Genomic DNA, 13,082 nt, shown 5'->3' on the forward strand with positions numbered 1-13,082 from the left:
GCATGGTGGTGCTTGCCTTTAATCCCAGCACTAGGGGAGGGCAGAGGTAGATGGATTTCTGAATTCGAGGCCAGCCTGGTCTCCATAGTGAGTTCCAGGCCAGCTGAGGCTATAGGGAGACCCCATCTCAAAAAGATCAAATAATAAAAATAATAATAATAATAATAATGCAAAAATAAATTCTTTTGGAAGATTTTTACAAGCTTACATTTACAAATCATATGGGAATGAAGAAAAGAAAGATATAACTCACCAGACCCAGTCCTTCACTTTTTTTGTTTTTAGAGAAGGGTCTTGTTATGTAATATTGGTTGGCCTGGAACTTGTTATATAGTCCAAGACTGGTGGCAGCCCTGCTATCTCTGCCTCCCAAGTGCTGGGATTTCAGTCTTGCACCACCACATGCATTTTTGTTTGTTTTGAGACAGGATCTTGTTTTACGGCGCATGCTGGCCTTGAACACACAGCAATCTCCCTGCCTCAGTCTTCCAAGTACTGGTGTTACAGGTTATGCCAGCAGCATGCCCAGCTTACTGTCTTTTGTTTATTTTATGTGTATGAGTGTTTTGCCTGCATGTATGCAAGCTCACCACATTTGCCAGCAGAGGCCCCGGAGTTAAAGATGATTATTAGCCACTGTATGGATGCTGGGAACAGAACCTGGATCCTCTGTAAGAGTACTAGTGCCTTAACCATTGAGCCATCTTTCCAGCCCCGGTTCTTGCCTTTTAAAAATAAAGTTAGGACTAGGTGTGCTAAAGAAGGAAATGTCTTAAGTTCTAGTGCCTTCCCTTTGGGCTTTGGTTTCTTACTGCTAACAAAGGAGGGCAACATGAGGAAAAGGAATACCCTCACTGCTGAGTGGGAATGCTACCGTGCACTGGAGTACAGACTAGAGGTTGGGGACAGAAAGCTGAGGGTCAGGTCCCCTCGGTGAATGTTCATGAAATACACACTGAAGTAGAGTGGGATCAGGGGTTCCCAGGTCATAGGTCTTAGGCAGAACTGAAATCTATCCTTTTTTCTGAAGTACAGAGACCATTCAAGAACTGCTCACTACTGCTGAGTAGCCAGCACTTTCAAAGACATTTCCTCCAAACCCCCCCCCACCAAAAACAGTCACAGGCTTCCCATCTTCCGCTCTTTACTGCCGGGCAAGACTTCCCTGCTCAGAGGGCCTGACTTCAGTTCCAGCCTGATTCAGTCTGGGTTTCAAATCCTGGTTTATTTCGATTTGCTTTTATTATATTTATTTATTCATTTATTATGTGTGTATATGTGTGCACACATGCCACAGCATTTGTCAAAGGCATAGGAAAACTTGGGAGGAGTTGGTTCTTTCCTTCCGTCATGTTGGTCCAGGAGATTGAGCTCAGGTTAACAGGCTTGATGTTACCCTCTGAGCCATCTCACTGGCCCAAATCCATGTTTTACCATATATTTGCTGTTACCAATCTCTGTGGTCTTAGATTTCCTCTTCTACAAACAGGGGTGATGCTACTTATCTCAGAACTGTTACGAGGAATGAATGAAATAATGGCAAAGTATATAGCATGGTTCTTATGAATGTATGTACATGCATGCAATGCTTTTCAATGTCCTTGCTGGACTGGTGCTTAAGCTTATGCCATCTCCTAGAGGCTGTGAGAGAGCTGCTGAGGGAGTAACTATGGCAACACTGTGAAGGCAGACAGGCCCCTTTTGTAATCCATAGCCTACCTCCAGCCTCGATACAATTAAATATGTGCAGTTCTGCTGCAGTATCTAGATGGTTCTGTCTCCAGCCTGCTTTTCTTAAGGCTACATTGCGTACAATAACCACTCTAGTATTCCAAATTTATTTACAATTAGATATTCCGGGCTTCCCCACCCCACAGTCTCTCAGTTTTGCTCTCAAGAGAGAAGCTAGGCCTTCTGCCAAGTCCTAGGTCTAAAAGAATCACCTAAAGGGTAGACTCTTCACTTCTTCTGGGCTTGTGCTCTGGCCCGCTGAATCTTCTCAGCTGTGGCCCCATCTGTAGCTCCAGTGCAGTGCGACAATACAAGGCTTAGCTCAGCCTCGTTCCGGTGCTCGATAGCCACATCTGCAGCCTGAGCCACATCCCTGTGGTTTGAGTAGAAGGGAAAATGATGTTGGGCCTACCCAAGGGCACCAGGCCTGCCTCTTATCAGTCCACTGGCTTAGCCACCACAGACAGACAGACAGACACGCACACACACACAGGCACACACACACGCGTGACCCTCATTTGACTTACCCAACAAGAAGCAAAGCCTTGACCTTTTGCTCAGGACCCACACGGGAAGCATACTTCTTGGCTTCATATTTGTTGTGTTGTTTCATGCAGATCTCTACAAAGGGCTTTGTAGGAAAGGGAAGGTGAGGAGAGAGAAGACAAATAGCCTTTTTCTCTTTCTTAGGAGCAGAAGCCCAGTGGACACGTAGTCCTATATGTATTTTGCACACAGTAAGTACAGTCCCTCCCTGCCTGTGCAAAACAGTAGTGATCTCAACATTCTTAGAGCAGAAACAACCTAAACCAAAAATCTGTTTCATGCTTCTACTCTACCACTACTACCACTATCTCCCACCCCCCAGTGTAGGTGTTGCTGACCCAGTCCTCTCAGAACCTGTGTTTTCTCCCATGGTTGCCATTATAAAACCTGCCCTCCATACCTCTGAACCTCCATACCTCTGAACCCCCTCAGTATCTTCCACTGCCTCACAGATGTACTGTCCCTGCTCCTTCTGCCCCCAACTAAATCAGGACTTTTCCCTCAGACACATTATTAGCCCTCACTGTGGAAAGCAACTCACTCTCCCACCACTAGGTATCTGCAGGCAGACCTGGGCCTGACCTTCAGGGTTCCCAACACAGTATATGATACCTACCCGTATTCACATGGTACAGGAAGCACTGACTAAGAACACTGGAGGAATGGGTGTAAGAAGGGGCCATCTTTACCATCTCCCTGCCTGGCTCCTGCCCAAGACTACTAGTGGGAGGCTGAGAGAGGATCCCTGCCTCACCAGGTAGCCAATAGGTGATTTCTTGCTCTTGGAAAACTTCTCCAGCTCCTCCCAATCTTCCAAATCTGCCAGGGCTGTCAGCTTCAGCCACCAGAGCCTACAAGAAAACTAGGCTTAAGAAGGTGCCATAGCAAAGGCATGTGGTCCTAGGACTACAGAGAGCTGGGGCCTTCACCCACCTCTTGTCAGGAATGCGAAAGTCACGTGCCAACTGCTCTGCACGCTTGTTATGGCCTCCAAGGATGAGAGTGGTGACTGTGTCATGTAGAGGCAGGTCTAGGAACTGACCACCCAGCTCATCTTGTAGACGCCGCTGCAGCCGCAGGAGCTTCATTTGATCCTCCGTTGCCTGGGGACCAGGATGAGGCAGGTTGGGGATGAATGACAAGGAGGACCAGGAGGGAGGACAGGAAGCTCTTGGAAAAGGGCAGTCAAACCTTGGCTGCAAATTCATTCTTGGCCTTGTAGAAGGCATCAGCTGCTGTCTGCAGAGCTGCTACTCGCCCTTCAATACGCTACGAATACAAAGGAGTGCTGAGCTCACAACACATTAACATTGCCTCTCCCTACCTGGGTAAGTTTTCTCCCCTATTTCTGTGCCCAGAGTGAGTTTTATTCACTACAGGCACCACTCTGGTGTCACAAGCTCCCCTGAGACCAGCCCCTGTCCTCGCCTCATGTTCTTCAACTTAAAGAGTGAGGACCAGATGGAGTATAAACCATATGCAGAGGCCCAGGTTCCTGGAGAAAAATCAAACAGCAACTGACCCACAGACCCCACCTTCCCTTTGGACCTCAGACCTCTTCTGCGGCATAGCTGGCTCGGATATGGAAGCTGCCCAGCTCCTGGTGGTTGTCATCCTGATTGTAAAGGTCCTTCAGTGTGTCTAGCTCCTGATGCTTACAGAACTGGGTCATGGGCAAGAGATCAGTCCGTCAGTCAGTAAAGGTAATCCAAAGGTTCAGGGTGCCAACCCTCCCTAACCCACACGTGCACACACGCATGCACACACCTGTCGGTACAAACTCAGGGCCATGGGCTGATTCCTGAGAGTCATGAAAAAGTCTCCTCGGTTCAGTTCATTCTTCAGGTGCAGCAACACTGTGAACACTGGGAGATGATAAAGGGGGTGGGGCCTCCAACCCAGCTCTGCTCAGCACGGGGCCTTACTCACCTTCTTAGCCCAGTGCTATCTGGCCCTCACCCAAACCCTGCTCACCCAGGTCAGTGTCCCCACTCTCAATGGCCTTGCTCAGTGCTAGCTTGCTCCTCTTCATCTTTAGGAGAAGAGGTACCTGTTCCCCAGATCGTGGCTCATACTCTAGCAGCTGTGGGGTGGGGTGGAAGGTAAAGAGAGGTACTGGCATAGGGATCTTGAACAACCACATTGGGGTACCTGGGAAAGGCTATGGGCTCACACCTTGATGGCCAGTTCAGTACGACCACAGCCATAGGCCCGTGCAGCAATGTCGGAATATGAGACACCAGGTGTGTCACCCAGCTTCTGATTAATAGCCCGTGCTACATCCTCATCTGACACATCCTTCTGCTGTACCTGCAAGGTATGTTATATATATGGATGTCACAAGTCATCCCTCATCTGCCCACCCCCATAGGACCTCTACCAGAGTCTACTTTTTGCTTCTATGCTCTGTATTTCCTACATTTCACCAGGGCCTGAGGTTACCTCAAAGTCCCAGACTTTGTCCCATGTCCTTGCCTTGTAACAGGCCCAGTGGGCCAGGATCCTGCTGACACCCTGCACTTCAGGAAGGCGCAGGTACTCGCATATCTGGATAGCCAAGGGGTAAAGCCTCCGCAATACAAGCCTGGTAGACAAAGAAGTATGGAGCACAAGGGGTGAGGTAAAGTGAGGCCAAGGGGCAGAATGGCCCCATCCTGTCTTAGGCCTTCCAAATCTTAAAAGCTATGTCAGGAACAGTGACCATGACACCCTACAGAAGGCTGTAAAACCACCCACCATCGGCCTCCTATAGCACCCTTGGGCTGCTGTACCTGTCCAGCAGCACTTGGATGGTGAGCTGCTTGTATCTGTATTTTCCTTGGTTAAGGATCCAGTTGGGGTAAGCCCTGTTTGCCAAGGACCTGCAGAATGTATCTTCAGCCCCTTCCCCGTCATGCCCAGCTATAAACACCCTCATAGCATATATGAGGATACTGGCTGTAGGTCAGAGGGATTCCAATGTGGTAGTCCCTAACAGCATTGAGCACTCGCAGGTCCTGACACATGTGCACAAAGCTGTCAGGTGGAAATCTGTCAAGGAAACACTTTCCAAAGGAGGCCGCCTGAGAAGAGCCAAAAGGCAATGAAAAAGAATTCTCTTGATGCCCAGCCCACCCATTCCCAGTGCACCCTCCCCCAAAACTCCCTCCAGGCCAACCCTGAGCAGACTCTTCTGCATGTCTGGTTGGTGCTCGTGTCCTGCAGCCTCAATGCACTGCTGCACAGCCTGAGTCAGCTGCCCCAGCTCCTGGATCTCCCGCAGGTACTCATCTGCTTTCTGGCTCTCTTTCTGTGGGAGAGGCCCAGAGATGGGGCATCATGACAGAGAATACCACATTCTGGCCACTATACTCTCTGGACTATAGTCCAAATGGAATGATTTAGAAGGGCTGCATAGGCCTAATCCACTGGAGGTGCTCACAACTGCTTGTGTGTGGGTGGTGTGGCTTGATATATCCTAATAGTAGCATCAACTTGAACCTGGGTGTTATAGAACTGCCTTGCTCTTTCTGGTCAGTTTACATGGGCCAGCCTTCCCCAGCCCAGGCCAATGTCCCACCTAAACCCCTCCCCTGACAGGTGGCACATGGCTGTTCCCACAGGTGCTCAGACAGGGGCAAGAGTCCAATCAAGGAAAGGAGAAAGAGACATCTTGGAGCCTCAGAAGCAGCCCAGGGATTTACCTCATATTCCTTCTGGGCCTCCAACAGCAGTGCTCCAGGAGCCATTGAGGCAATTTTGAAGATCTCTTCACTGGCCACTAGAGGAGGGAGTTGTTGAGGGGGAGGCAAGAAAACCCTCAATCCTGCTGTAATACCCAGATCCTGCTTTGGACCATCAGCCTAGGATTGTGGTAGTTTGCAGCAGGTAACCTGTCCTGGTAATACAGTACCCTTGTGGGAGTCTTACCTGGGACCTCATGCAGGAATTCATGGGTGGTGCGGGAGAAGATGCGGACCCCATCAAGCTCAGGTACCAGGTAGGAGTCCTCGTCTAGCACAAACCTGAGTTTAGTCAAGGCTTCTAAAAGCATCCAAAGACAGGGTAGGGTAGGCAACTCCCCCTTCCTTTCACCTCCCAATCAACATAGGAAGCTTTCCAAGGATACTGAATGCTTTCAGGTGCATTGCCCACCACCATCAGCCGCCTCTCCCAGGCCACCACAACAGCCCTTTCTTTGCTTCGAGGACGGCTACACCTATGGGCAACACCATACACACTTGTAGGATACTCTTAGGACAGCAGGCCTACAGGAATGTCTCCTATATCACTGCTTGCAGCACTTCTTTACCTTGGGATAGCCCTGAACAATACTGTGTCTCTTAGCCCATTTCTGAGGCTACATGTGGGCCCATCTGTTTCCCTCTTACTCTTGCACTGCCAGTCAGGTGGCCCACAGAGGACAATAGTTTCCTTTAAGTGTGTGCTGGCAGAGAAGGGAAGATCCAAGCTCCACTTAGTTTGGCCAGTATACGGAACCAATCAAGGTATCCCAGGAAGTCCTACTCCAACCCCTAAAGAATCCTCTATTCTTACCAGACCATCTGCTTTGGGGGTGCCCGGATGTTGCAGTTGAACTCACACAGCTTCTCCTAAAAAGGTGCAGTGTGTCACAGCCCTGTCACAGCAGCCACCCTGCTGGTTGAAAAACCCTGACCTTATCCACAACAAATCTTCCCTGGACAAAGGGTGGCCTCTCTTGTAGCTCTAGGATCATACCTTGAGTGATGCTGTCCCCATCCAGATGCTGCCTGTGTCTGTGAAGAGTGCCAGGTGTCGGTAGGTGAAGGATACAGCCATCTGGAGGAAGCTGCTAACTCCTGGGGCTAGGCCAGCAGGTGTCTGGGGCAGGGCCAGGGAGGACACCAGACAGACTAACTTCTTAGTGCCTTCCTACTGCTTGCTCAGCCCCTCCACTTCATTCCCACTCAGGTTCTCACCACTGTAGAACAGGTAGCATGGTCTAGGATGTAAAGATCAGGTCCTACAGCCAGAAGAATGTGTGGCACTCTGTCATGGCACAGTGTAGTCCAACATGAAGGTGCACTTTGTAGACCTGTAACAGGATAACTTTGGAATGACTAGAGCCCACAGTTTCTGCCTCTGTTGGTCCCACAATCTGGAAGCACATTTGTGGTACTGAATGGATCTCTTAAGGGCATCAGGACTTACCTGGCACCTCTGGCATCCGGCGGAGTTTGAGGTCACCCACATTGGCACTCAGTGTAAAGCGATAGGCCCCTGTTAGGATGGCTACCCCAGAACCAAACTCAGTGTGAAAGATTCGGGCATCTAGAACTCGGTTCTGAAGTACCTCCTGGAAAAGGGGACCAAGAATTAAAGATTCCACAGGTTGATATGCGCCATCTTCCCTCCCCAGGCCCCTGTGGCCCCTTACATTGCCCATGCTGAAATGTCTCCGGAAGTCACCATGAAGCCCATAAACCAGTACTGCACCATCTTCCTGCACGCAGAGCAGCTCCTCCTCGGCTGACCAGCCTAGGGACACCACACGTCCACTTTTCCACTGCAGAGGAGAGGTTCCTGTGGCTGTACTTCGAGCTAGTTAGCCCTGCCTAGCACACAGCCCCAGGGACAGTCCCAGTGCTCACCAGCAGGCTAGCCAGCAGTATGCCAGAAGCAGAGTAGATCTCAAGCACTGGCCGCACGCTGGCAGCTTTCTCTTTTCTCCAGTGGTTCCTTAGCAGAGCTGTAGTTTGAGAAGAAACTCGTGTCCTATACCATCAGGCCCTATGTAAGGCAGGCTTCCTGGGTTAGTTCCTCAGGCCCATCCCGTGGGAAGCAAGACTCATGAGAACCAAAATTAAAAGCACCTTAGCAAGGTGGATTGGCAGAAAAAAAACCTGACAGCAAACCCTCAGGACTCCCACGATCCCACAGCATGTAATAGTAGAGGGGCAACATACCAATGGGACCCCCGTAGGGTGCAGCAGCCACGAGGCAATCCTTGAGTTCCTCCTTCAGGTCCCAGTCCATGCTGTACAGCTCATATTTCCTACCCAGAGATAAACAGAGATCAGCTTCTTCATGATCCTGTATCTAGACAGAATAAACCCCAGAGGAATGCCTAGAGCCTCTATTTGTCCTCTGCAGGCAGCGAAGGAGGGTCCTACACATACACTAAAGGCGGAATGGGAGATAGTGACTAGAAACTGACCATACGTAGGCCTGGGGACCTCAGGTGAGGAAGCACAGGGTGTTGGCAAGGAAGAATGCAGCTTTGAGGCAAGTGTCCAATACTGGCAGGAGCTCCTTGCAGGTTGTGTGCAAGATACTGAGACAGTGCTAAGGCTCTGGCAGGCAATAGCAGGAAATGAGACCTTCAGAGGTTTCTTAGAGAAGGAAGACTCTTCTATTTCTGTTTCTAATGATGAATCAGGGTTTGAACTTTTTTTAATTTTATTATTTTAATTGTATGCGTATGTGTGTATTGCCTGCATGTAGGTAAGTGCACCCGTGTCATGCAATGTCTTCAAGGTCAGAAGAGGGTATTAGATCCCTTAGAACTGGACTTACAGATGGTTGTTAACCATCATGTGGGTGCTGGGAACTGAACCCTGGTCCTCTGCTAAGCCATCTACCCAGCCCCTGGTTTATAAATTTTAACCTTAAAAAAAGATCCTGATTAGCCTGGTGTGGAGGCTCACACCTTTAATCCCAGCACCTGGGAGGCAGAGGCAGGTGGATCTCTATGAGATCCAGACCAGCCTGGTCTACATGGCAAGTTCCAGGACAGCTGAGGCTACAGAGCGATCCTGTCTCAAAAACAACAGCAACAACAAAACCCTGATCCTGGGCCAGAGACATGGTTCAGCATGTAAAGGCACCTGTGGCCAAGCCTGATGATCTGAGTTTAATCCCTCGGACCCACATGATGGACAGAACCCTGGCCTGCAGACTGTTTTTTGTTGGTCTTTTTGAGACAGGGTCTCCCTGTAGCCCCAGCTGGCCTGTAATTCACTATGTAGACCAGGCTGGCTTTGAACTCAACAGAAATCCTCCTGCCTCTGCCTCCTGATTGCTGGGATTAAAGGCATGCGCCACTACACCAAGCTACAGGATGTTCTATAACGTCCACATGTGCACACATGCATATACCCCAAATAAATGTAGTTTGTTTTTTTTTTAAAAAAAAAAAAAAAAAAAAAAAAAGGCCTTGGGGCTGGAGAGATGGCTCAGCGGTCAAGAGCAGTGACTGCTCTTGCAGAGGACCTGGGTTCAATTCCCAGCACCCACATGGTGGCTAACAACCATCTGTTCCGGGGGAATCTGATGCCTTCTTCTGACCTCCATGGGCACTGTACAACACAGGTGCACTTACACACATGCAGCCAATACACTCATACACATAAAATAAAAATAATAAATAATTTTTTAAAGCCCTAATCTGCCGGGCGTGGTGGCACACACCTTTACTTCCAGAAGTCGGGAGGCAGAGGCAGGTGGATCTCTGTGAGTTCAAGGCCAGCCTGATCTACATAGTGAGTTCCAGGCCAGCTGGGGCTACTGGGAGACCCTGTCTCAAAAAAAGACCAAAAAAAAAAAAAAAAAGCCCTAATCATAACAAAAAGAACTTTCTGAATAAACCTCATGAAAAATATAATAAAATGAAACTAAAGATCCTTTAAGGATAAAGAAGACATGGAGAAATTTTAAGATAATCTAATAATGCACAAGAATCTGATAAAATACACCCCTCCCCATTTTTTTTAACAGAAATGCATAGATTGAGTCCAAAGTTCATGATTGGGGAGTGAATTATCTGAAAGAGAAAACAGTAGGAAATATTCAAGAGCACTTTGAAAATACAAGAACATATATATACCAGACATCAAATACACTATATAAACTAAAGTTCACTTAAACTGTTTAGGAACAGACATAAGAAAACAGGTCAGGGACCAGAGAGATGGTACATTGGTGAAGAGCATGTACTACTGTTTCAGAGAACCTGAGTTTAGTTCCCAGAACTCACATCAGGCAGCTCACAACTACCTGTAATTCCACACAAGGACAGCCAACACCCTCTTCTGGACTCTGCAGGTACTGGCACAAGTGCACATATCCACACACACACATATGCATAATTTAAAAATGATAAAAATAAACCTTTTAAAAAGAAAACAAGGGGCTGGAGAGATGGCTTAGTAGTTAAGAACACTGGTTGTTCTTGCAGAAGACCCAGGTTGGAATCCCAGCACCTACATGGCAGCTAGCAACTGTCTGTAACTCCAGTTCCAGGGGATCCAATGGCCTCTTCTGTCCTCCGAGGGCAATGCACAACATGGGTGCACTTACCTACATTCAGGCAATACACTCATCACATAAAATAAAAAAATAAAAAATAAAATGAAAACAAATCACTCCCAGCACTCCAAAAAAGACTCGGGAATTGAACATATAATAAAGATGGCATTTCAAAACGATATCAAACAAAAAAAAGATAAAAAAAGTTTCTTTTTTATTTTATGTGTATGACTGTTTTGCCTGAATGTATGTAAGTATATCTGTGTCATGCAAAGCCTGTGGAGGCCAGAACAGGGCATAGATTCCCTGGAATTGGAGTTATGGACAGTTGTTAGTGGCCATGTAGGTGCTAGAAATCAAACCTGGGGCCTCTGGAAGAACAGCTGAACCTCTGAACCGTCTCACCAGCCACCTAACTTTTTTTTTTTTTTTTTTTTTTTTTTTTTTTTTTTTTTTGCCTGCATGCAGGTAAGTACACCCATGTCATGCAATGCCCATGGAGGTCGAAGAGGCTGTCGAATCTTGTGGAACTGGAGCTATGGACAGCTGTTAGCTGCCATGTGGGTGCTCGCGTGTGCGTGTGTGTGTGTGTGTGTGTGTGTGTGTGTGTGTGTGTGTGTGTGTATGAGTGTATTGCCTGCATGTGTTAAGTGCACCTGTGTCATGCAGTGAAGGTGAGGGTCAGAAGAAGTCATCATATCTGGAACTGGAGTTACAGATGGTTGTTAACCACCACATGGGTGCTGGGAATCAAACCCAGGTCCTCTGCAAGACTAGTCAGTGCTCTTAATCATTGAGCCATCACTTCAGACCCTGGGACTTATTTTTTAAACCACATTAACAGGGACTTGGTAGGACAGCTCAGTTATAGAACATTTTCCTTGCATGAGCAAGACTCTAGGTTTGGTCCCTAGGAGGCAAGGGAAACCACATTAGTGGCTATTTATTAAAATAATTCACATTAAGAAACTTTCGGCTGGGTGTGATGGTACATGTTTGTATTTCCAGCACTTGAAGCAGAGGACTGAAGCACATTTGATTCTAGTCTGGTCTATAGTGAGCTCCAGGCTAGCTAGGGCTATATATGAGAATCTGTCTCAACCACTCACAAAAAAACCTTTTAATTTTTTAAAAAATCCATCCCAAACATAGTATAAGACAAACTACCAAAAAGGCACATGTCTTTAATCCCAGCACTCCAGAGTCAGGTAGATCTCTTTGAGATCAAGGCTAGCTTTGTCTACATAAAGAGTTCCAGGCCAGTTGGGGTTACAGAAACCCTGTCTCAACAACCCCCAATAAAAAATTAAAAAAAAAGAAAAAAGAAAAAATACCTGTGGTACCTGGAAAAGGAACATTTTGCTTAAAATACAAAAGACTTGCTTAGCATGTACAAACCCTGGGCTCAATCCCCAGCACCACTGAAAACAAAGAGCTAAAAACTTGAAAACACAGGGTGATACTTTTCATAATGCTGATATATGGAAAGGCCTTTCAGAGCAAGATATAACCCACAGATGATCAAGGGGAAAAAAAATCTGGGCTAGAGAGATGGTTCAGCAGTTAGGGGCATGTTCTTCTACAGGACTTGAGTTTGATTCCCAGCACCCATGTTGGGCAGTTCGTAGCTGCCTGTAACTTCAGCACTGCACTCACATGCACAAACCCACACACACGTATACACATAATTAAAAAATAAGACTCTTTCTCAATGAATAAGTTGGGGAGTGATTAAGAAAGACATTTGACAGCAACCTCTGGCCTTCACAGGCATGCTAGTACACACACACAACACACACATATGTGTACAAATGAACATATATACCACACATAACATAATTTAAAATTTTAATTAACACATAAAAACCTAGTGACCACTATGGAAAAAATGTGTAAGATTTATAGCTAAAGATTAATATGAACAATATAAAATGTTCCTGCCCCCACGTGGTGAAGCCTTTGAGAGGGAACTGACACTGATTCTAGCCACTCCAACAGCTATCAAAGTGCTTGAAAACAAATCCTGAGTTCATCACTCTCTAGTCCAGCCTTGGCAGACAGAAAAATGAAGAGGAACCCAACAGAGGGATGTCTTGGAAGCTCTTGTCAAGAAATCCCAATGGACTCTGATATGAACATTTGAAACTTGCCCTGTTCTTTTTTCTGGTTCCCTGTCTAGAACTTGTAATGCTAACTATTCTTGCCTTTACTTCTTCACATCCCCTCTTCACCAGTTAAGGACCTTCTTTTCTCCCTGCAGATATGCAATTTGGGAGTCTTTTAGATAGACCCACTGAAGGGGTACCCCAATTGCTTCACCCTGCATCCCTGTTCAGCATGGAAGAAGCCAGAGCAGTTAGGGTAAAAAAGACTCCAAAGAAAAGTAGCCAGTTTCTTGGCTAGAAGTCAAAATGTCTTTGGGCCACTTAACAACATACATTCCAAAAGCCAAAAATGTCAAAACTATTTGGGAACTCTTATCTAACCCCTAAAAGGATTTTAGGGTTACCTCTTCAGAGGGGGGAATGTTAGAGTAG

General features: G+C 47.2%; 1 protein-coding gene across 2 annotated transcripts in view; it reads right to left on the bottom strand.

The window, feature by feature from the left end:
* Positions 1–1,822: 1,822 nt before the first annotated feature.
* The window catches only part of Vps16 (VPS16 core subunit of CORVET and HOPS complexes), a 24,673-nt gene continuing 13,413 nt past the window's right edge, over positions 1,823–13,082 (bottom strand). Inside the window, exons 2-24 of one of the 2 annotated variants that reach the window (XM_008854491.2) lie at positions 8,205–8,293; positions 7,890–7,987; positions 7,676–7,804; positions 7,450–7,594; positions 7,218–7,333; positions 6,997–7,119; positions 6,814–6,869; positions 6,386–6,475; positions 6,187–6,281; positions 5,961–6,037; positions 5,435–5,566; positions 5,212–5,339; positions 5,049–5,084; positions 4,753–4,861; positions 4,453–4,587; positions 4,252–4,360; positions 4,045–4,142; positions 3,833–3,940; positions 3,469–3,546; positions 3,211–3,380; positions 3,032–3,128; positions 2,259–2,362; positions 1,823–2,104 (exon numbers count right to left, since the gene is read on the bottom strand). In XM_008854491.2, coding sequence (XP_008852713.1) covers positions 1,960–2,104; positions 2,259–2,362; positions 3,032–3,128; positions 3,211–3,380; positions 3,469–3,546; positions 3,833–3,940; positions 4,045–4,142; positions 4,252–4,360; positions 4,453–4,587; positions 4,753–4,861; positions 5,049–5,084; positions 5,212–5,339; positions 5,435–5,566; positions 5,961–6,037; positions 6,187–6,281; positions 6,386–6,475; positions 6,814–6,869; positions 6,997–7,119; positions 7,218–7,333; positions 7,450–7,594; positions 7,676–7,804; positions 7,890–7,987; positions 8,205–8,293 — 2,467 coding nt within the window. In that variant the 3' untranslated portion in view covers positions 1,823–1,959. Of the gene's footprint in view, positions 2,105–2,258; positions 2,363–3,031; positions 3,129–3,210; positions 3,381–3,468; positions 3,547–3,832; positions 3,941–4,044; positions 4,143–4,251; positions 4,361–4,452; positions 4,588–4,752; positions 4,862–5,048; positions 5,085–5,211; positions 5,340–5,434; positions 5,567–5,960; positions 6,038–6,186; positions 6,282–6,385; positions 6,476–6,813; positions 6,870–6,996; positions 7,120–7,217; positions 7,334–7,449; positions 7,595–7,675; positions 7,805–7,889; positions 7,988–8,204; positions 8,294–13,082 lie in introns of those variants that run through there. The other variant, XM_029556852.1, reaches the window with a different exon arrangement.

This window comes from Nannospalax galili, unplaced genomic scaffold (genome assembly GCF_000622305.1).
Source record: "Nannospalax galili isolate Female #2095 unplaced genomic scaffold, S.galili_v1.0 scaffold707, whole genome shotgun sequence".
Lineage (NCBI taxonomy): Eukaryota > Metazoa > Chordata > Mammalia > Rodentia > Spalacidae > Nannospalax > Nannospalax galili.